The sequence below is a fragment of the Panulirus ornatus genome, chromosome 38, assembly GCF_036320965.1.
Source record: "Panulirus ornatus isolate Po-2019 chromosome 38, ASM3632096v1, whole genome shotgun sequence".
In the NCBI taxonomy this organism is placed as follows: domain Eukaryota; kingdom Metazoa; phylum Arthropoda; class Malacostraca; order Decapoda; family Palinuridae; genus Panulirus; species Panulirus ornatus.
The window spans coordinates 1,850,484-1,871,491 of NC_092261.1; the positions used below are offsets into that span (position 1 = coordinate 1,850,484).

General features: G+C 42.8%; 1 protein-coding gene across 2 annotated transcripts in view; it reads right to left on the reverse strand.

The window, feature by feature from the left end:
• The window catches only part of LOC139760776 (growth hormone secretagogue receptor type 1-like), a 68,940-nt gene that overhangs the window by 40,766 nt on the left and 7,166 nt on the right, over positions 1-21,008 (reverse strand). Inside the window, exons 1-2 of one of the 2 annotated variants that reach the window (XM_071684343.1) lie at positions 8,033-8,126; positions 1,527-1,978 (exon numbers count right to left, since the gene is read on the reverse strand). In XM_071684343.1, the coding sequence (XP_071540444.1) occupies positions 1,527-1,863 (337 nt within the window). In that variant the 5' untranslated portion in view covers positions 1,864-1,978; positions 8,033-8,126. Of the gene's footprint in view, positions 1-1,526; positions 1,979-8,032; positions 8,127-21,008 lie in introns of those variants that run through there. The other variant, XM_071684344.1, reaches the window with a different exon arrangement.

Below are 21,008 nucleotides of genomic sequence, written 5' to 3' on the forward strand. Positions count from 1 at the left end.
TCCGTTAGCCTGTATGTCTGATCTAGGAACACCTGGACAGTGGTTGTGGGAAGCGATGACGAAGAGCTGCCATGACCATTTGTAAGGCTCCCTGAAGAGTCTAAGATGGAGTAATTTTGTCATAATATTCATATTCCATTTTAGAACTGGTTAACTTCCTCAGTCTGATGGCGTGGCCATCCTATGCACGTGTTGTGCTTTGATCAAAGGTCCTAGCATCGTGTCGTCTTGATCATGAACTGTACTTTAACGCGTTAAGAATGAACCCATACGGTTCACTGCAGCCCTGTTAATCTTGTTCTGTCAAATTATATAACGTTCTTATGTTTATATTCTTTAACTCCCAGACTTGGACCTTTGTGTGAGATGTTGTATTTGCACGGGCGTGCCAACCTCGGGCGTGCCCTAGAGTTGAAACTTCACCACAGTTTTGCATTTGATATATACAGTGATGCATAGCCGTGGCGCTCCCTATAATTCTCCAGGTAGCAGACTGCAAGGCAGGAATGTACAGGGTGACCCCACACATTATGAACAGAAACTGGATCTTTTCCTCACCTCTGACAAACATCAGTTCAAGCAGAAATGTCAACTTTGAAGATCCTGGAAGCAAAATATTCTAACAGAGCGAACCGTGCGGCTACCTTCCGCCAAACTCAAGGGTTTCTTCCAACACAAGACAAAGTTCCAGATTGACTCAACCAAGATGTGCCCCTTCATACTGTGTATTATAAATGATCAGTAGATATACTTACACACACACACACACACACACACACACACACACGTCAACACGAACAGTGTGATAACGACCCAGTACAATATCATGAACAAACAGGTCGCTGCCTCAGGCTAGCTGGACAATCCCCATGCATCATTGCTGCTAACTCATGTAAATCATATTTTCATAAGAGTAGCGAAAATTTTTATTAAGAATATGAAAATGCATATATGTATATATACCAAACCTACGACCCACAATCTAGAGTGCATCAACATTTAGATGATTAGTTCACATAAGCAATGTTAATGCAAGCATGAATATTAATTATAGTGACCTTTGCTAAAAACAAACTTTCTGGCGACGACGACGAGTGAGATGGGGGGACAGCTCACCTGTCTCGCTCATGATAGCAGTAGCGCCACGAAGTCTGTACACAAATTACCCAACTACCTACACAGTGCGGTCACAAGACTGACTACAATCTGACTTGTTTGAAGACGATCCTTAATAATAATGATAGTGATGATAATAATATCAATATTGATAATAATAATAATAATAATAATAATAATAATAATAATAATAATAATAATAATAATAAACAATATAGTAGTCTCAGAAAGCCTTCCCTGGAGTTGAAGGGCATCGTCATTTGGAAGGATATGAGTCTGCCAAAAGCATTAGTATATGAAACACCCTTCATGCATCTCTGATTAGCCAGTAATTCATACAAGATGCAACGTACGTACAATGAACTACATCAAGAGGTTCAGCTAACGAGAGGTGAGGAAGTTGTACTCACACATGGAGAACGGCAGAACCCAGACTGCTGGCGGGGCGTACAGCTCGGAGAGTAGGGCGGGCAGGCACACCACCAGAACCAACAAGTCCGCCGCCACCAGGTTCACGATGAAGACGCTAGTGGAGGCAGAGCGTAGGTCTCTGTCACGCACCACCAGCACCGGCACCAGCAGGTTACCAAGCAGACCCACGAGCAGCAGCACCAGGCACCAGGTCGTGTAGACTCCCTGCATGTACGCTGGGAACGAGATGTCCGGCAGAGCAGAGTTCATGACCTGCGTGCTGAGTGGCTGGGGCCGCGTCGTGGGGGTGCTGTTGTGGGTCAAGCCAAACTCCATTTTCCTAACGCACTGCTACGTGGAAGTGAAGGTGGACGTCATTCCTCAGACTCACAGTATCTGCACACTTTAGTATTTTCACCGTCCGTCATCTTTCTGCTCAGCTATTTTCCTACTGAAGGAAAAATAAGATAAATATGGCTATATCTTTAAGACAACAAAAATGAAAGTATCTTAGAAACACCATAACTGAAATACTAAAACAAAAAAAAGGTACTAATTTTTCAACATATATAATTTCATATAAACATCGGTCGGGCCAAAAACGATTATCCTCCTTTCCTTCTCTCTTATTATCTTTCCCTTCCCCACCAAAGCCTTACCAGAAACTCCCACCAAATTCTTTATTTCCTCCAATCAGTAAAGAAGATATCATCATGGCTTAGTCTCCAGCTACCATTATGATGTCAAAAGCCAGACATCAAGCGAGAATTGTTCTAGATGATCGCTCAGTGGTTACAACTTGATCCTGACAGCCTGGTTAATGACCTGGGCAGTTGTTATTAGCGAAAGCCCAAATAACCGACTAACTTTGGGTTTTGTTATGAATGATACGAAGTTAATCTTAATGAATCTGACTATCAAATCAACACCACAGAAGAAAAAACGCGTCGTGATTTCTGATTTAATTACTACTCAATCGATTGTCAATAATCTAAAGACGTATACGTGTATGTACTGTTAATGGTCGCGAGGTGCCCGGATGTCGTTCAACATAACAAACTGATGGACGAAGTGAAAAATGTCATATGACAAAAAAATTTTCCCGAGCTGATGTGTGAGGTTTTGATGGTGGATGTAACATGATTTTCCCTGCCACAATGTGAGAAGAGAGACAGGTTTTCCCCGCCACAGTGTGACGTCATAAAAGCCACACCCCTTGTCGGGCTGGAGAACAGAAAGGCTCAGATAGACAGGAAAAAAGAAATCCTATGATGGAGGGGGAAACAAAAGAAAACGGTGTGAGGGGACACTAAAGCGTGGTAGGGGAGGAAAAGATTGATTGAGTGTGATCTGTGTATGGGGAAGGGCTTCAACCGTCTACACCGGTGCAGGGAAGGAAAGAACACACGAACAACTGTTGCATGTATGATAGACGGATAACTTTGCTGCATGTATGATAGACGGATAGCTTTGCTGCATGTGTGATAGACGGATAACTTTGCTGCATGTATGATAGAAGGATAACTTTGCTGCATGTATGATAGAACAAGTCAATAACATTAGTGATGTAAGCGACAAAATGACAAATCTCTTCCAGTTTGACGACCAGAGGTATGAATGCGTTCTCAGGTTATCATTATATGTAGCATCAAGACACCGTTTATATATGATCACACTAGTCCGTGATGAAAGTTATGAAGGTGAAATCGCACTTTAGTAAGAGTTCATATAATTTTTATTTTATGAAAACACACAAAAAAAGCTACCCAGGTCAACCCCCGCCACGTGACCCCCCACCTCCCTAATCACTCTTTATCGGTTATTGCTGGTTAAGTCAGACAGTGTGTTGTTCTGTACTGGTAGACGGTAGACTGCGATACTCCGTTGTGATGTTGGGATTAGAATGACTTTGTTAAGTCTCCACGAAACATAACGTGCCACATGTAGAGAAAATTTACATACTATAGGGAAACACATACGTGCAAAAACGTCCAGAAGCGACGAGGAAACAAACACATAATACACGAATTACAAGAACAAGACGAAATAAATCTGTCAGAGAAGTACCTATCTAAAATGAGACGGAACGGGGGGAACCATGAAGAACACATCATAAATAACTAGGCTCTCATATGAAAAAAAAATAATATATATATATATATATATATATATATATATATATATATATATATATATATATAGAGAGAGAGAGAGAGAGAGAGAGAGAGAGAGAGAGAGAGAGAGAGAGAGAGAGGACAATAATCTCTACGACACGGGCCCGGGTGTACAGGGCAGCAACAAATGTACGCATCAGGAACAAAGAGGCGGAAATGTCCTCCGAAAAAATGCTTTTGTCCAATTAGTTTGAAGCCACGGCAGGGAGCCTGTCTGAGGCCAGGGCAGAGAGGCTGGGATGCGAGGCCGTCGGAGGCCAGGACGTGAAGCCATGCCATGGAGGACAACGGAGGCTTGGAAGTGAAGCCACGGCAGAAAGGGTGTCGGAGGCCAGGACGTGAGGCCAACAGTCGTACAGATGTTGGAGCACCTGCACTGTGCACATACTACAATACACCAATGCAAGATCAGTGATGCGATCACGTCAGTAAAGCCAGAGTGAGATGATGCTATACCATGATAACTGCACGATGACGCTTGTCTGTGTGAGGCCACACTCGTCACACACGCAAACAAATGGAAGAAATATGAGTGAGACATGACATGGCTTAGAAAGAATCTCTCTCTGTCTCTGTCTGTCTGTCTCTCTCTCTCTCTCTCTCTCTCTCTCTCTCTCTCTCTCTCTCTCTCTCTCTCTCTCTCTCTCTCTCTCTCTTACATCAGCGAGGCAGTGTCAGTGGAGTACAATCTCACTGAGAACTTCTCAATTCAAAGAAGTCTAGTCTTTCCCTGATACTGTTTTAGCGCAGGCTTGAAACTGCAGCAGCCCTTAAGAATACGTCCTAGGATTAAATATAACAATAATAATAATAATAATAATAATAATAATAATAATAATAATAATAATAATAATAATAATGATGATGATGATAGAGGGAGTGGGGAATCATCAAAGAATAAGAAAATCCTTCAAGATTCCAGAACTGTGCCAGACGTGCTCACTAAGACGGTAGCTGGATCCAGGGGAAGGTCCTGCGTGCCTGGCCTAATACGGGGACCTGCGGCAGCCGGCCCACAGATAACCGGGCTCACGGCCGCATACCAACACTGTATGTAACGGTATTGCTTGCAAGTGTCGGGTCTGGAGAAGGAAACATCCCTAGGAACCGGACCATTCTGGTGGGGGTCAGGAGAAGCTGTTTCCAGGCATTCGAAGGTTCTGCTGAGGATAAGAATGGGATATTTCCCGGAGCCGGAGGGTTTTAGTGGGATTAGAAGGGCGTATTTCTACTTCCAGAAACTGGGAGGGTCTGGATGCTTGGTGAGGTGGGCCACTCACGGTTTCTGGTAGGGTGATGAAGTGTGAGGCCAGGGACACACACAGCCATCTAGAGGGCTAGTGCTATACTGAGGAACACCTAGGGACTACCTGTATTTGAAGGGATAACTGGAGGGCTACCTGTAGCGAGAAGAACCGCTGCATAAACCCGGCATCATTATGTAAGAGGCAACTGAAACCGAGCATTCAACTTCCTACTCTTGTAATTCACACAACATCGACGTCTTCAGCAGCATCTCCTGCAGAAGGAAGAGCGAGGGTCGAGGACGCTTCACACCAGCAGGTCATTTACCTCAGCCGGTGCTTGGCCCCGGAGAGGTCTCTCTCTGGCCAAGCCGAGATGCTGGCCACTATGCGGGCCAAACACCGTAATATCTCTGATGCCATGATCGAAACGATTTTCTGGCATCATTGAAGGTCTTGCCTCAGATTACTTTAGGTCCTTCAACGTAAGACCCAGCCACTGGTCACTATCTTATAATGACCGAGATAACTCGGACAGCACATACCATAATCAAGACCATCTCGGGTGAAAAGGAAAAAGAGAAAACGACTGAAAAAATTAACCAGGGTTCCTCAAGTGTTTGAAGACCCGACTCCCAGGGTGAAAAAGGTTATATAGGTGGATAAAAAGATGGAATGAGGAAGAGAAATTCTGTGCAGCTTCGTTGTTCGAGGAAAGGAAGTATGATAACGATCACTCCTCGCGTGGTTGCTCTCCACATAGAATCTATGTGAAACAACAGCAACAAGTGCCGCGGGTCCAAGCCTTGGTGGCAGGGATACATGATAACATCTCACGAGAAAAGTGGCCAAAATGATAGTTGTAGAACAGGCAGAGGGCAGCAACCTCGCGGACGACAAAGTGGGATGGTTGGAGAAGTGATGCTTGGAAAATAAATGAGACGGAAGGCTTTTGATTCCACTCTCGCTAATTAGGAAGTGGACGAAGAACCAACCCAGACATGTGAGCAGTATTCCACGGTAATGACGTCGTGCTCATGGGTCGCACCATCGTGCTCAAGCGTCGCACCATCGTGCTCAAAGGTCGTACCACCGTACTCAATAGCTTTAGTAGACACTCGAGGACACAGACTCACATCCGCTATCAGAACTGTCCACTGGCTATAAACTTGGTCTGGTCACTACTGCACTACCAGTTCGACGTGATCAACTGTAAACATTCAATTATACAACTTCAACTCCTGCCATCAATTCTGCTGTCCAGACTCCACTAACTTGGCCAAGAAGGTAAACTTGGGTGAGAGTGTTCAGGCGAAGAAGTGTAACCTAGGAAATGTTTTTATCATCACTACCTGATTCTCTTATCCCTCTCTTGTTTCACCCAAAATTTGTTCTTCTGTCTCTTTATCCAGTTGTATCATTCAGCGATCATTAAAGTTGTTGAGTGTACTGAACACCACAGTACGAACACTGGTTAGGATCTGGTCATGCAAAGGCTAAGCCATTATGGTCAAAGGTCGTTCCGTCGTTGTCGTATCGTACCGTCCTGCTCTCTCTCTCTCTCTCTCTCTCTCTCTCTCTCTCTCTCTCTCTCTCTCTCTCTCTCTCTCTCTCTCTCCTCTCTCTCTCTCTTCACCATACACCGTATCATTATGCGGAGGGAGCACTGTAAGGCGCCATTTTCCTCCTTCCCTTTGTCCTCATGGGCCGGCATGGGCCGCACTGGGAGCCCTCTACCTTCCGCCCATCCGCTGCACCTGACGACCGGAAAACCTCCCCAAAAGAACTGCTTCCCAAGGGCCGTCATGCCGTTTGAGAAGCTTCCTCGGGGAGGCCAGGAGATAAATCACCTGGGAGAAAGCTACCTGAAGGAGGGAAGGTTGTGTAAGGTAAGGAAGGTTGCCTAGGGAGCCGAGGTGTTCTGAGGTAAGGAAGTTTGCCCCAGGAGGTTAAGCTATCTTGCTCGGGAGGATATTGTGCTGGTTATTTACAACTAAAATGGAGCTTTCCTGCACTCGTAAGTTTCCCTTCTCCATGTCTTTCTCCACCTCCGCTCCCCCCATCCTTCCCTCCTCCACTAGAAGACCCTCATCAGTCAGGTGTCATCTGGATTCATAACTCGTATAACAAACTTCATCAAGTTTCATCTTATTATACATTATTTTCATTCATATATATATATATATATATATATATATATATATATATATATATATATATATATATATATATATATATATATATATATATATTCCAACTCTACTTAGTTTCTGCTGTGTTGCTACAGAACATTCGTAAACTTAAGGATGACTCAAACAAACAAACAAACACGAACATTCTCGACCCTGGGAGAGCGACACCTACCAAAAGGGACTCCATCGTCATCGCCTCGCTGCTTCCCACATGTTACCCAGTAATGCCATCCGCCATCCAGTCCACCTTGGTTTTCAGGAAACATTAAAAGTTTCCTTGCATGGAGCACCGCTCCAGGTCTGCCAGGAGGTGCTACGGGTGATGGTGGTGAAGGAGACAAAGAGGACAGGTCAGGAGGAAGACAACGAGATAGAGACAAGAAAAAGACTTTCATTACAGTCTGGCGTCAACAAATATTTTGGTTTAAAGTCGGGCAAAGTACCAAAGTATCGCATCGTATACTCTCATGGTCAGGGGAAGACTGAGCTGCTCCTCTATACGGAATCCCATTATACATTGTCAGTCCAAGGGAACAGATTTCCAGTACTGTAGTTCAGCGGAGAAAACAGTAAATTTTCATCATTAAATCAACTGTATATCTAACTAAGATATTATACTATCCAGACACTGGAATGAACTAAATACGAGGGTTACTTACGAAACTGGAGTGTAGCACATATTCTTAAGGTCATGCACACATCTGTTTTGGTTGTCCTATTTCCTATGTGTTTTAGGTGAACGAATTCCTCTGGCTTCAAACACTGCTTAAGAATAACCTCATCGCAACACTGAGCAGATGATTAAGTTCCCTTCACCATGTGATCACGATGACCACACAAACTACCACCATCACAACCACTATCATGACAACAACCATCACATCCTGATACCTACCACTATCACATCACCACCACCACCATTACTGTCCCTCGACAATCCCAGCCACCACAACCACAACTTCAGCTGCTCGCCTAACCACACTCCCGAAGCAGCAAGTGTGGCCCGCTGGAGGAGCGACCTCTGTTCCAAGAAGCCATCTATATGCCGGAAGTTTGAGAGCCAGCCATCCTCCCTCCTCCTCCACACAAGTATATACAAGAAACACATTAAACAACCAGAACAGCCTGGTTGTATTTCCATACCGGATGCATATTACGATCTTCTAAAACCATGCTTCGTTAACACTGTTTATCAATTATGTATTCACAGTTCATTTTTCACGGGTAAATTAGTCTGGATTATGTGAATTACCTTTTGAAGATTACTCACGAGTTTTACCAAATATTTTCCAGTTTGATAAAATTTCGAAAATGGCGCCCTTAAATTATGCATGTACTTTATTTGGATTCCTTTATCGTGTACATATCACTAACTAATCTACAATTAATATCTTGCATTTATCAGACGTGAAACTGAGTATCTTCCGAGCGCAGGAACACTAGTACTGACTACCCCGGGAGAAGCAACGACACTAGAACAGCAGCCAGTACCCCACCCAGCACAGCAGCCAGTACCCTACCCAGCACATCAGCCAGTACCCTACCCAGCACAGCAGCCAGTACCCCACCCAGCACAGCAGCCAGTACCCCACCCAGCACAGCAGCCAGTACCCCAGCAACAGCAGAGACAGCAACAAGTATCCTAGGAGCAGCAGCCACAAGAATAACAACAGATGGTACCCTGCCGCAAATAGCAGCCAGCACAGCAGCAGTAGACCCAGCACGCACCCAGTACCCAACCCACACAGTCACCAGACCCCACCCGCAAGACAGCCAGTACAAGTCCACCCGCCACAGACACAGAGGTACACCCCCAAGCATAGTTCCCATACGCCAACACCCACAACTCTCCTCCAATATGCACCAATTACCCTGCCAGCACCATATTCATCAGCAGCAGCAGCGGCAGTATGTACCCAGCAGCAGCAGCAGCAGCGGCAGTATGTACCCAGCAGCAGCAGTAGCAGCGGCAGTATGTACCCAGCAGCAGCAGCGGCAGTATGTACCCAGCAGCAGCAGCAGCAGCGGCAGTATGTACCCAGCAGCAGCAGCGGCAGTAGCAGTATGTACCCAGCAGCAGCAGCAGCGGCAGTATGTACCCAGCAGCAGCAGCGGCAGTAGCAGTATGTACCCAGCAGCAGCAGCAGCGGCAGTATGTACCCAGCAGCAGCAGCAGCGGCAGTATGTACCCAGCAGCAGCAGTAGCAGCAACACATCACAAGTTATCCAGCCGCCGCAGCCCTGGCTAAGACACTGGATTGCCTGTTATTGATTTGTGGTAAGGGTCCGACTCTCGGCCCAACTAGACGGAACAGATTGTTGCTATGACACCCTCCAAGTGGCCATAGCTCTCCTCTCCCTAGCTCATATACCGTCCCCAAACACCCTTAAACTCTCCTCCAGATATTGCTCCAAGTCCGTCCTGCTCAGTACACCATATTTCTCATAACTTGAGCAGATATGCCCCTCTTACTCCCTCCTCGACTCGTCTCACACGTTATTTATATACTTTACTTTCAAGATCTTGTGACTATATATTTTCACTCTATTTACATTTTCAGGTCGAAAGTTATAAACCAGTACCTTTTATATTTTCAGGAGAGTTAACTCAAGTATAATCTCTAATTACATGACTGGTCAACAGCTTTCATGTTGTTGTATGCAAATTATATTTAAAACAAATCATAGCAGTAGAATTACGTGCTATACTGCGAAACTATACCTTTAAATTATCTAATATTAAACCCATCGTAATTAATTTTATTAAACAACGTCAGCAAATTAGGTTACTCTGATATCACTACCCTGTTAAATTGAACACAGATTGCATGAATTAGAAACTGATTCATCCCGAGTATACATGTGTGCCATCGTATGTATAACAGTACTACCATAATACTGATCACTAGTCTGGTCGGCCATCCACTGTATGGCATTAGTCAGCAGTCAGGGCAGCTTGTGTGGTGTTAGAATGATCTTGAACACATGACGAAGGTGATCAGGATTCTTTGAGTGGTCGTTGAAACTTGACGTTGATGGTGTTAACAGGCCTAAACACCCCCCCCCCCCCCTTACAAATAGTGACTGCAGTCACCAATGACTGTGGCACCATACACAACTCGATCACCGCAAAGAGCCCACTACACACACACTCACACATACAGAAATCTTGAACATCAGCAGTGACTGACTGACTGTTGTAACAAAGCTACACAAGTCAGCAGCATCAGTGGTGAAAATACCACTTGTCAGACACAGTGAACCAGTCAAGTGGAGGACATTCCCTGACCAACACCAGCCATGTTGGTCTGCTTCATCTGGTGCGGGCATTTGTGGAACCTCCCAGGCAGCGTCAACAGACTTGCACCACAAGATTCCTGTGAGTGTCATCCCCAGGGATCTGCTTCTGTCTCACATGATTTACTTTGTGTCTAATTTCTATTAACTTTTTGCTGAGGATATTTAGCAAGTGTGTTCTCCGTGTCCTACAACACCTCAATACTAGCCAACTTGTTTCTGAATGTGATCTTTATTCAATTAATTTTTTATCTGGTTTGTGCTCATGATACGTCTTTTGTAACGATACGTTAACTTTGCTGGTGTTGCCCTCCCTTGCTTGAGCAGTCTGCTCGATCTTCCTAGTCTCCTGCTGCCTGAACTTGCTGTGGTTCCTTTTGCTGGCTAGAATACCCCGAGTGAATCACATCCTCTCCAGCGGTTGAGTTCAATGTTTGTGAAACCCAAGAACAAACTGGTCTTATCATTATCGCTGGACAATCTCTTGCCAACCCTTGTCTTTTCAGAGTCCTCAGGTACTAAACATGACATGACTGTACCGTCTTCGTCAATACCGGTCACTCGTATATCTTATTTTCTTTTAGCAGAGGACATGACACCCGCAAAAGCATGATCCAATCACGGCCATCTCGAATGAAAAGTAATATATCAGGAATACGAAAAATTATATGCGGGAGACAGCGACAAAGTATAATGAATAAATAAAATAAATAAAAAATTATGTAACGTGGAAGATACTTTTTCTTTGGTTTTCAGCAAGTGTTGTTGGCTGTGTGATCATCCTGTCAATCCGCGGGGACTCAACCTGACCCTCTCGCACGCTGGAACTCCACCACTCCCTGTGATGATACCATGAGCAGTCAGACCAGTGCTCCACCACTCCCTGTGATGATACCATGAGCAGTCAGACCAGTGCTCCACCACTCCCTGTGATGATACCATGAGCAGTCAGACCAGTGCTCCACCACTCCCTGTGATGATACCATGAGCAGTCAGACCAGAGGCATCTTCCCTGTTCGATGATGCCACACATACCTGGCCCGACTGAAGCTACTACCTCAGCATCCAATGTACATGTTCCAAAGAAGGATGATAACCCGGCATCCACTATACTAATACGGATTTCATTTTCTAATTAGTAGTCATACAATACTGGCGACAAAACTAAGTAAAGGCTTATAATACAGCTCAGCCAGAGCTGAAGAGTCTTTATATTTTTGTATACAAATATTTTACGCCAATATAGGGAACAAAATAGTGACCACCTTCTATCCCCAACAAACACTTGCCAAACGTCTTGGGTGCTACACCAACACTATGTGATCCAACTAATACCGTGTCCACCCATCCTGGCCATCCAATTTGCTGACGAAGGTCCCAAGAACCAAACTGTTTCTTTGACGACCCAATACTTCACCCTTTCAATTCTTAAGCTGCCTTTACCTAGAAACATTAGTTTTGGAAAAACAGATATTCCATGTGTTAAAAAATGACATTTCGTTTTAATTAGAAAGCTTATCATCTCGACCCAAACATCTAATCTGTTCAGTTCTGAAACGGTTCATAAAGAAATCCAAGCCACGCCCCCGTAACCTAGATAACTGGAGCACCTCCAGTGATGCGCGCTCCCTCCTCATGACAGACTAGTGTCCGAATCACGATCAGCATACTGCTGGACCTCACCATCCTCGGGTCATTATCACACAGTCACCATCCACCAGTAACTTGAGTCAAACTGTTTCAGAGTCAACAGGCGGGAGGGAGACTCTAGTGTTGGACAGGTGTTTGCTGTGCGCTGACCTACTGAACATCATGCGAGATGTTTCGACAACAAGTCCATCACAAACGCGGTAACTCATGTCCTCATTTTGCAACGGCCACGTATCACGCAGCATATACGACACGTATCACCACTAGCAGTGATGTTACGCATAGTGAGTTCCTAAGATACTTTGATCCGGTTACAACATTAACCAGTATTAAACTTACACCAAAAATTGTTTTCCTGTTTTCTTTTGCGGTAAGTTAGGGTACAACGAGCGAGTACTTCTAAGACGACACCTGGAAGAGCGCATATTCCATTCCTACAAGAACTTGAGACAATGTAAGTCTGTGCGAGGGATGGGTCACCGTCGTCACAGCACCGTCAGGAGATCATACTCTGGATGGCGGATTCCCATCAATGTTACGCGCCTCACCATCACCAGAACCAGTGTTGCAGTCTTGCAACATATTACATTCAAGAGTACGTGTTACAACAGCTATAGTTCATTCAGTTCCCAGTGTAAAGATATCTACTTCACCAAGCTATGTATTGGCGGTAAGTCCCAATTAACAATAACCCTCAAGAAAAATCAAGCAATGGATTATGAACATTAACCGTCTTAATACATCTTTTCTTGTTTTTTTCGCCAGCTAATATAAAGTTGGATTTCAGAGTGAAAGACTTGCTCTCCGCTAGGAAAATGACATCATTCATGTTACTTTAGCTTTTAATATGTATGTCTCTTTAACGTAAATTCTAACATGACAGTAAACGAAGCCGACGCTCCTCAGTTAAAGCTGATACAGCTAACGTGGTCAGAATAAGCTTTCATCTGTTGAAGGTGATGTTAGATGTGTCTGATGCCTTAGTCTCTGGTGCAAGGACCGTCTATGTAAGCAGTGACACCTTGTAAGGTGTTGCAGTCATCATGAACACCTGAAGACGTCTTACGATTTTTCGATTGGTCATCACAACACTAGCGGCCTTAATGACCCTGGAAGTCGATAGGATTAAAGCCTTCAAACCGTGTATACCAAATACCAAGAAACTTTTTTCAAATATTCGACTGCGTCTGTAGTCCTTCCATTGTGTGCCACAGTGGCACGTGGATATTAGGCCGACAGACAGGAGGAACTATGGAAAGGGGACATAAGCAGTAGTCTTACACACACACACACACACACACACACTTGATCGCCGTTTCCCAGATTACGCCATTACCACACGAAGAAACACCGCTCATTCGCTCATATCCATTCTCTAGAGAAGGTAAACAGAAGTAAAAGGAGTGATTTATCAGCCAATATGAGGACTATACTGACAAAGGCGAAGTGCATCACTCAAGGGAAAACGTATGCCAACCAGAAATGCCAGAATACGTCATAACACTTATGATGACTTCCATCTCCCTTTCCACCTGCTTGACATACGATCCTTGACTTACGAATAAACGTAGACTAGGCAAGATCTGATCCCCGACCCCTAGACCAAGAGACCAGACGAGACTTGATCCTCGAGCCCCTGTACAGACCGACGGAGTGGCTGTGACACAGGGAAGACCCCAGTGCTAATCTGACGTGAGCACAGCCGGTCTCTGTACAACATATTGCCGCCGCTTTTGCGGTTAACTTCCTCGGGTGATCAATATACTCGTTTTCTCCTCGTATGGATATAGAAATTATCCTTGGCAAACTATTTCGATTTCGTCACTAAAACAAAAACTTGCTCATTTGCAATCAAGAACGGAGTATTATGTTATATATTCACATATGTTTTTGTATATGTAACAATTAGCTAACCATTCGACACGTGACGGTTTGCTGGACGCAGAACAACCATTTGCATACTTCCAGCTCCTCCTTGGATCACTACACCATCGTCTGGTCTGGGTCAAAGCCCACCTCTCGTGGCTTCCAGGATTACACCAATATTCCTAGAAATATAATTCCATTTTCTGCTGTTCAATAAACCAGAATTTTTTCGCCCATTGTAAACGTCTTATCTTTATAGATGAAATAAGCCAGAATGTCTGATGTCACATTTACCTGATCTGTATCATATTAATAATTAAACAAATAATCGTTTTCAACCAATACATTCAGAAAGCAAAGTTGTGTGAGCGGGAGGGAAACAAGCGACTGCCGGATCATGATACAGTTTGTGGGCTGGCTGCTCCTTCATCACATTCAAGAGCCTCTCCCTCCCCGCGTAATTGCGCTCCGCCGTTATCAAATTCCATTAAGCCACAACACACTCTTGCACCCACACTGAGTCATAACACCTTTTTTTTTTTTTTGCTAAACAATTCTATCTATTCGCGGTACTCTAATAGAGTGTACCCTTTATCCCCCAGCAAGTCCGCAAGAAATGAGCGAACAAACTATGAGGAAAAAATGTATTCAACATAGCGCACTATGCAAGCCATTGATACATCGAGTTAAAGGAGGAAATTCCTAGTCTGGGCTTGTTCCAAGGGAATGTTCCGGGACTTAAAGGTAAAATCAGATGTGTATTCATAGCATCTGCCGTTTCTTGAATCTGCAAAACAGGGTTCAATAACGTATTCACATCTGTTCCTTTTTCTTGTACCTATGCCAGTTCGAAATAAGTGGTTGTATATCTTTCCCATTTATAAACAAGCTGCTATAACTCCAAATATGCAGCTTAGTTACCTGAGAGTAACATGTTTATCGTTATTAACTGATGGGAATAAGGTGAGATGGGCTAGAGCAACAAGTCTTCTCCCGTCTCGCTTTACAATGTTCTCAAAGTTTGAGAGTCCATTGATCTCAAGCTATGATCCTTGGCTTTGGCCAAGTTCCTAGGTTCAGCCTAGCTTCCTAAATTAAGTATTGATGATGCTAGGTTACAGAGAATAGGTTCTTGGGTTCAAGCTATGCGGACTAGACAAGACTGCCAACCATTGCGTCCGTAGTAATGATAAACAAGTCTACCAACAATCACTTAGGCTACCAACCATCACTTAACAAGGGATTAATAATCACCCTCATTGGCAAATAATCAAGTTAAGGACTAATAAGTGAATATGATACTTCATTATACCCACAGCTTATAAACAGACTCATATTTCAAGCGGCCATAAAAACCAATAAACTGTAAGTGTCGACGTAGCTAGTGTCTAGGTTAACTGGGTAAGCATCGGTTCCGTAACTGGTCATACATCACTAAGGGTGTGTTAGAAGGCCAGTCTCGTCCTGGAGGCTACATCAGACGGTCTCAGCCTCCCGGGGCCCCACCAGTAATTCATTTAGTTCCTCTACATTGGTGATGTACGAGCGGGGAATGGCAATGGAACGTTTGGGGTGGGTGAAGTGGGGACGAGGTAGGTGGAGGTGGGCAGGGTTGTGGGTGGGGTGGGGGGAAAGGTTGTGGGTGACTTGGGTGTGTATTTCTGCTGCATCCGACCATGTGTACATCATAACAATTAGCTTCACTAGCTTCAGTTACCAGCATGGAAATACCAATGTGTCTGTCAGTGTTACTTTGTGTTTGTCTATCTGTCATTACGTAGCTGAACAAAAGAGGAGGAAGCATCATATTCGCGGTGTTTTATTTTCGATCCCTGCTCAGCTCCACCATACAACTCTAAGACACCAGCACACTCATATTCCTGTGGGTTGGTCCACGATCCTACAGTCACTTGTAGGTGAACCATGATCTGGTACTGCCATTATAATATAACTAGTGGCTGGCAACTTAATCTCATAACTTTTGCCTCAGCAATCCCCTCCCTTAACTTCCCCCACCCCAACACACACACAAAAAAAAGGACTTCCAACCCTCTAAACCCCAGCAGCAGCAGCTGCTCCGACACCACAACTCATGTCAGTCAGCTTCCCTGCCATAATGTGGTTGTACTGGTGGGTCGTTTTGTTCAGTTCCGGCTCGTATATGGCTCACAGACCATCACTTACCTGCCTCACGTCCGAGCGCCTCTGTGATCAGTATATCATTATTCAATAGCTAATCATTGCTCGTCACAAGATCACTAATCATCAGCTGATCACTTTAAATCAATAGATACCTACTGAGCCTATCAATACTAATCATTAGATCACTACTGATCCTCTAATCACTGCTAATCAATCGATCACTACTGATCCTCTAATCACTGCTAATCAATCGATCACTACTGATCTCTAATCACTGCTAATCAACAGCGAACCGCTCATCGGTATAGCTCTTAACAACAATAAATCCATGTAATTAGTTTACAAAGATATTTAACACATACTTTGTCCATAATGTAGTTTAACGTAATTTCAAGAGGTCATTGCACTCATTATTCAGGTATAGATCATGACCTGTTGATTACCGTGAAGTAATTAAGCAGGCACTATTTTACCTTACCAATCAGCCCATCCGACAGATATAGACGGACAGTCGAGATACATGTTGGTTTCGCCTATAATGACACACGAGTCCAACCATAAATTAGAGTTTTCCCTGTGCCATGACCAGGACCACGCGCTCCTCAGCGCTGTCTTCTATCTGCCTTTGTGCATGTGATTAAGTATAGAAATTCTGGTGTTCATTTACGACTTTCTCCCACTAACGATAATCTCAGCCAAGTCCATGTTCCGTTAAGACTATTTGTCTGAGGATTAAGGATGTGTGAGACACGATGGTTGATGGTAGGTAAGTGGTAGTGTCGCATGGCAAGACAGCGACACACTGACAAGCACACCTTAAACAGGTAAAGTTTTTTCAGCTCAACAAACCCTTTGGGACTATCGACTAGGAATCAACAAACAGGCTAAGTTAGTTACATACATATCATATATGTACTCTATGTGTTATACTTCCAGGAACGAGTGACTTGAGCACCTTAACAATATACTTCCACAAGTCTGTCAGTCCATTCACACCCAACCAGGTCATCTCGAACGGCCGCCTATGTTGATCCGTTAATACCTTAGTCTGTTCTAACAGTACTAACAGTAATAATGAGTGTTTTTTAACATTTCCTTAATTTACACTTCTCTTTTCTTATTGAAAATTAGTAGCATTGTTCCCGATATATTGCATGGCTGTTATGTTCGATAATTCGTGGGTTTTGCTCCTCTTAACGCTCGTCTGGATTGCTCCACTCACACTCCACTTTGCTGACTCAGTATCCATATTGTATTGCACATTCAGCTGAGGTAATGAATCATCTAATTGATTAAAAATTTAGTTAAACATTATGATAATTACTAATAATTTTCAATATATGAATAATGTACTTTCATTTTCACAGAAAAAGGTAATTTTTACGAGTAAAAAAAAATTAAAACGTTCAAACATATAAATTCATTTATAGTACAAAAGCAATTTCGATGTGCCATTTACCACCACAGTTGATACTAATGTGAATGACACGTGATATATGCACTGTAACTGTCACAGCTCACGGTTGCACTGTAATGGGCTGTAACAGCTGATGCCTGCACTGTAACGGATAGTAACAGCTGAAGGCTGCTGTGTTTTGGAATTAACAGCTGACGAATGCACTGTACTGGACTGTAACTGCTAACGGCTGTACTGTAACGGGCAGAAGCTGTTAACGGCTGCACTGTAATGAGCAGTAACAGCTGACGACTGCACTGAGTGGACAGTAACTGCTAACAGCTGCAGTGGCGGGCAGTAACAACTTCAGATATAAAGACCTTCCACTTTGATGGGCAAGTGTTTATTAAATACAGAGAACTTGTTCGGTGTACATGTCTTCCACTCATACAGACAACTACTGCACTAGGGAGATGCATCTTAATATGTCATTTTACTAATGTATACGGAAGGATTACGAACTAAATGCAAGGACATGCCAAGTAAACACATAGAAATATCATTAGTTCTAGAAAACTGCAAGTGAACCACAGAGAACAAACTCATTTCGAAGAGCTAATAATTAATTACAGAAATTTTACCATCAAACTACACATACCAATCAATCAGTTACGAAGAAATACCAACCCATCACAGAAAAGTACCAGCCAACTCCAAAGAACAAACAATGAATTACAAAGATCAACCATGAGATAAGAGAGAACTCTTCCCCGTAAGAATGTGTCTTGAGCCATTCAGAGGAGCACAAAACTAAGTCCTACACACAAACACACACACACACACACACACTCGGACCGCCAGTGATGTAAAGGAAATTCAGAAAACGTTATTATTTACGTTTTTATCACCTCTTTGAATACTCCCATTCAACTCTATACTCTGAAATATGTATCTAGCCTCTCCAAACCATGATATATAATGTAAATGAATGCTTATATTCTTCACCATCTTGTCAAAGAACTTCTATCTCAAAAGGAGTCCGTCGTGTCCCTGCTACAGAGTGTAGCGCTGTCTTGGACTTCGGGAAGACCTCGGAAACAGGAATAAGTCCTGGGATAATTTGTAAGAATATTCTTCACACATGAAAACAAACTGGAACTTATATTTGAAGTTCCTTTATCACAGAGAATCTCTCCACCATCCCTCTACTGGTGTGTCCTCACACTCGCCTCCCTAATACTTCCCACCATTAATACATCTTGACGGTATCTTAATAATCAAGTTATTAATCACTTTGCACTGATCATCTTACCTAAGATAACAGATTGTGGGTAAATTCGCATTGAAATGAGAACAATGGTTTTGTGTTCTGTGGGAGAAAAGTCTGTTTACATAATACTTGAAGTGAATCATTCACAGATCTACTGTAGTGAACGGAAGGCTATTTCGAATTCAGGTCTATCCACTGCTGGTGACATTAAGGCCATCTCTAACACCATCTTCAGGAGTTAAAGGTCATTCTAAATCAACATGAAGTTTCAATATGCATATGGGCCATGGGTGTGGGTCTTGTCTGCATAAGTGAGAATCTTGAATCATTTACATGAGCCGTTGGTGTAGTGATACAAAAATCGATCTGACACTATCATCATAAAATCATTTGGTTTGGGTCTTTATTGCTGTTATGTACAGCTGAAAATACTTAACTACAGAAAAGATACATAGTTTGAAAGTTTTGCTGAAACACTGAAGTGCATTATAGATATCATGTACCTCGTAACCTGATACAAATATACCAGCTTCAACTAATATCACTGGAGAAATGATATTCTAATACAAAAAGCTTAAATCCTTAAAAAATAATAATCAGGTCATACCTACTACAAGCGAAAGAAGAGAAATCCAGTGTGTTGACAGGGGCTTTCAACTCATTCCTGCCGTAGATCTATTTCTCTGTGGATTGTCACAGTAAAGCAACGACCCTCAGGCGAGGATAAACCAATGGGTAGGACAGCACCTCAGTAAATACCAGCTGTGTGAGTGAACGAACTGGTGCTCGAGTGGGCAAGAACCACTGACAACAGTGTCAACAAGCATGACCCGCGTGTGCAATCCACTTCTCGAGAAATCCTCAGTCTGTTTAGACATTTTTCTTTGCATTGTTTTGTGTGTGTAACTGAGTATTTCGCGTATATCTAAATTCGTACGTTATCCTTATAAGAATATATATTTTGATGGAATCAGTGATTCTAGTATCATATCATTCGTATAAATCTGAATGTAATACCATATATTTCAAAGGTGAAACACAGGTTTCCTAGTTGATTCGAAAACTTTTTACCTAATAAAGAAAAACACTTTAAGAAAATTGGCAATGAAACTTTCGATATATTCTTTTCGTTCTTGATTTACATAAACTATATGAAACATTATAAACCCAACTTTGGCAACTATATGTAGACTCAACCGTAGTTTTTCTCCAACACAAAACTGCCAGTTTTGCTTGTTGTTTGTTCGAAAAACGTCATACAGATCCCAAAACTGCAGTCACCCCATAAGCAAATAGCCAGTGAGTAGTCGTTCAGGCTGTCATCATACAATCATCTGGGAGTTGTAATTCGTGTAAGTGATGGCTGTTATAGACTGGCCTACAGTATGGAATAACTAACTGACTAACTGATTGATTGATTACAGCAGTGAGTAAAGACCGATGAAAATAGGGTAGATAGCAAAAAATAGAAAAATAAGATATATATATATATATATATATATATATATATATATATATATATATATATATATATATATATATATATATATATTTCTTTCTTTTAAACTGTTCGCCATTTCCCGCGTTAGCGAGGTAGCGTTAAGAACAGAGGACTGGGCCTTTTTTGGAATATCCTCACCTGGCCCCCTCTGTTCCTTCTTTTGGAAAATTAAAAAAAAAAAAAAAAAAAAACGAGAGGGGAGGATTTGCAGCCCCCCGCTCCCTCCCCTTTTAGTCGCCTTCTACGACACGCAGGGAATACGTGGGAAGTATTCTTAATCCCCTATCCCCAGGGGGATATATATATATATATATATATATATATATATATATATATATATATATATATATATATATATATATATATCCTTTTTCCCGCATTAGCGGGGTAGCGCCAAGAACTAATAAAATATGGCCAGGTCATATGAGCTCACAATGCATAATGTTTAAGGTAAACTTTAGGAAGCATTATTATCTCTGCAATAGGCTGCAGCACAGTCATACTGTATGCTAGTACATGACAACGATGATTAGTATTTTTACTTAAATTTTGAATCTCCTTAGATCAGTTATACACATGTAACGCATTATACTTACTCTGATAAAAAGACTGAGCTATACTTCTCAGTAAAGTCAAAACTAAAGCGGTCTACGTAGCAGTGATTCTAGTAAACAATTGTTCTAGACAATTGAAAAGAGTTCCATCCTCCCCCCCCACCCCGGCTTCCTTTGGTTCACTGACCTACACAA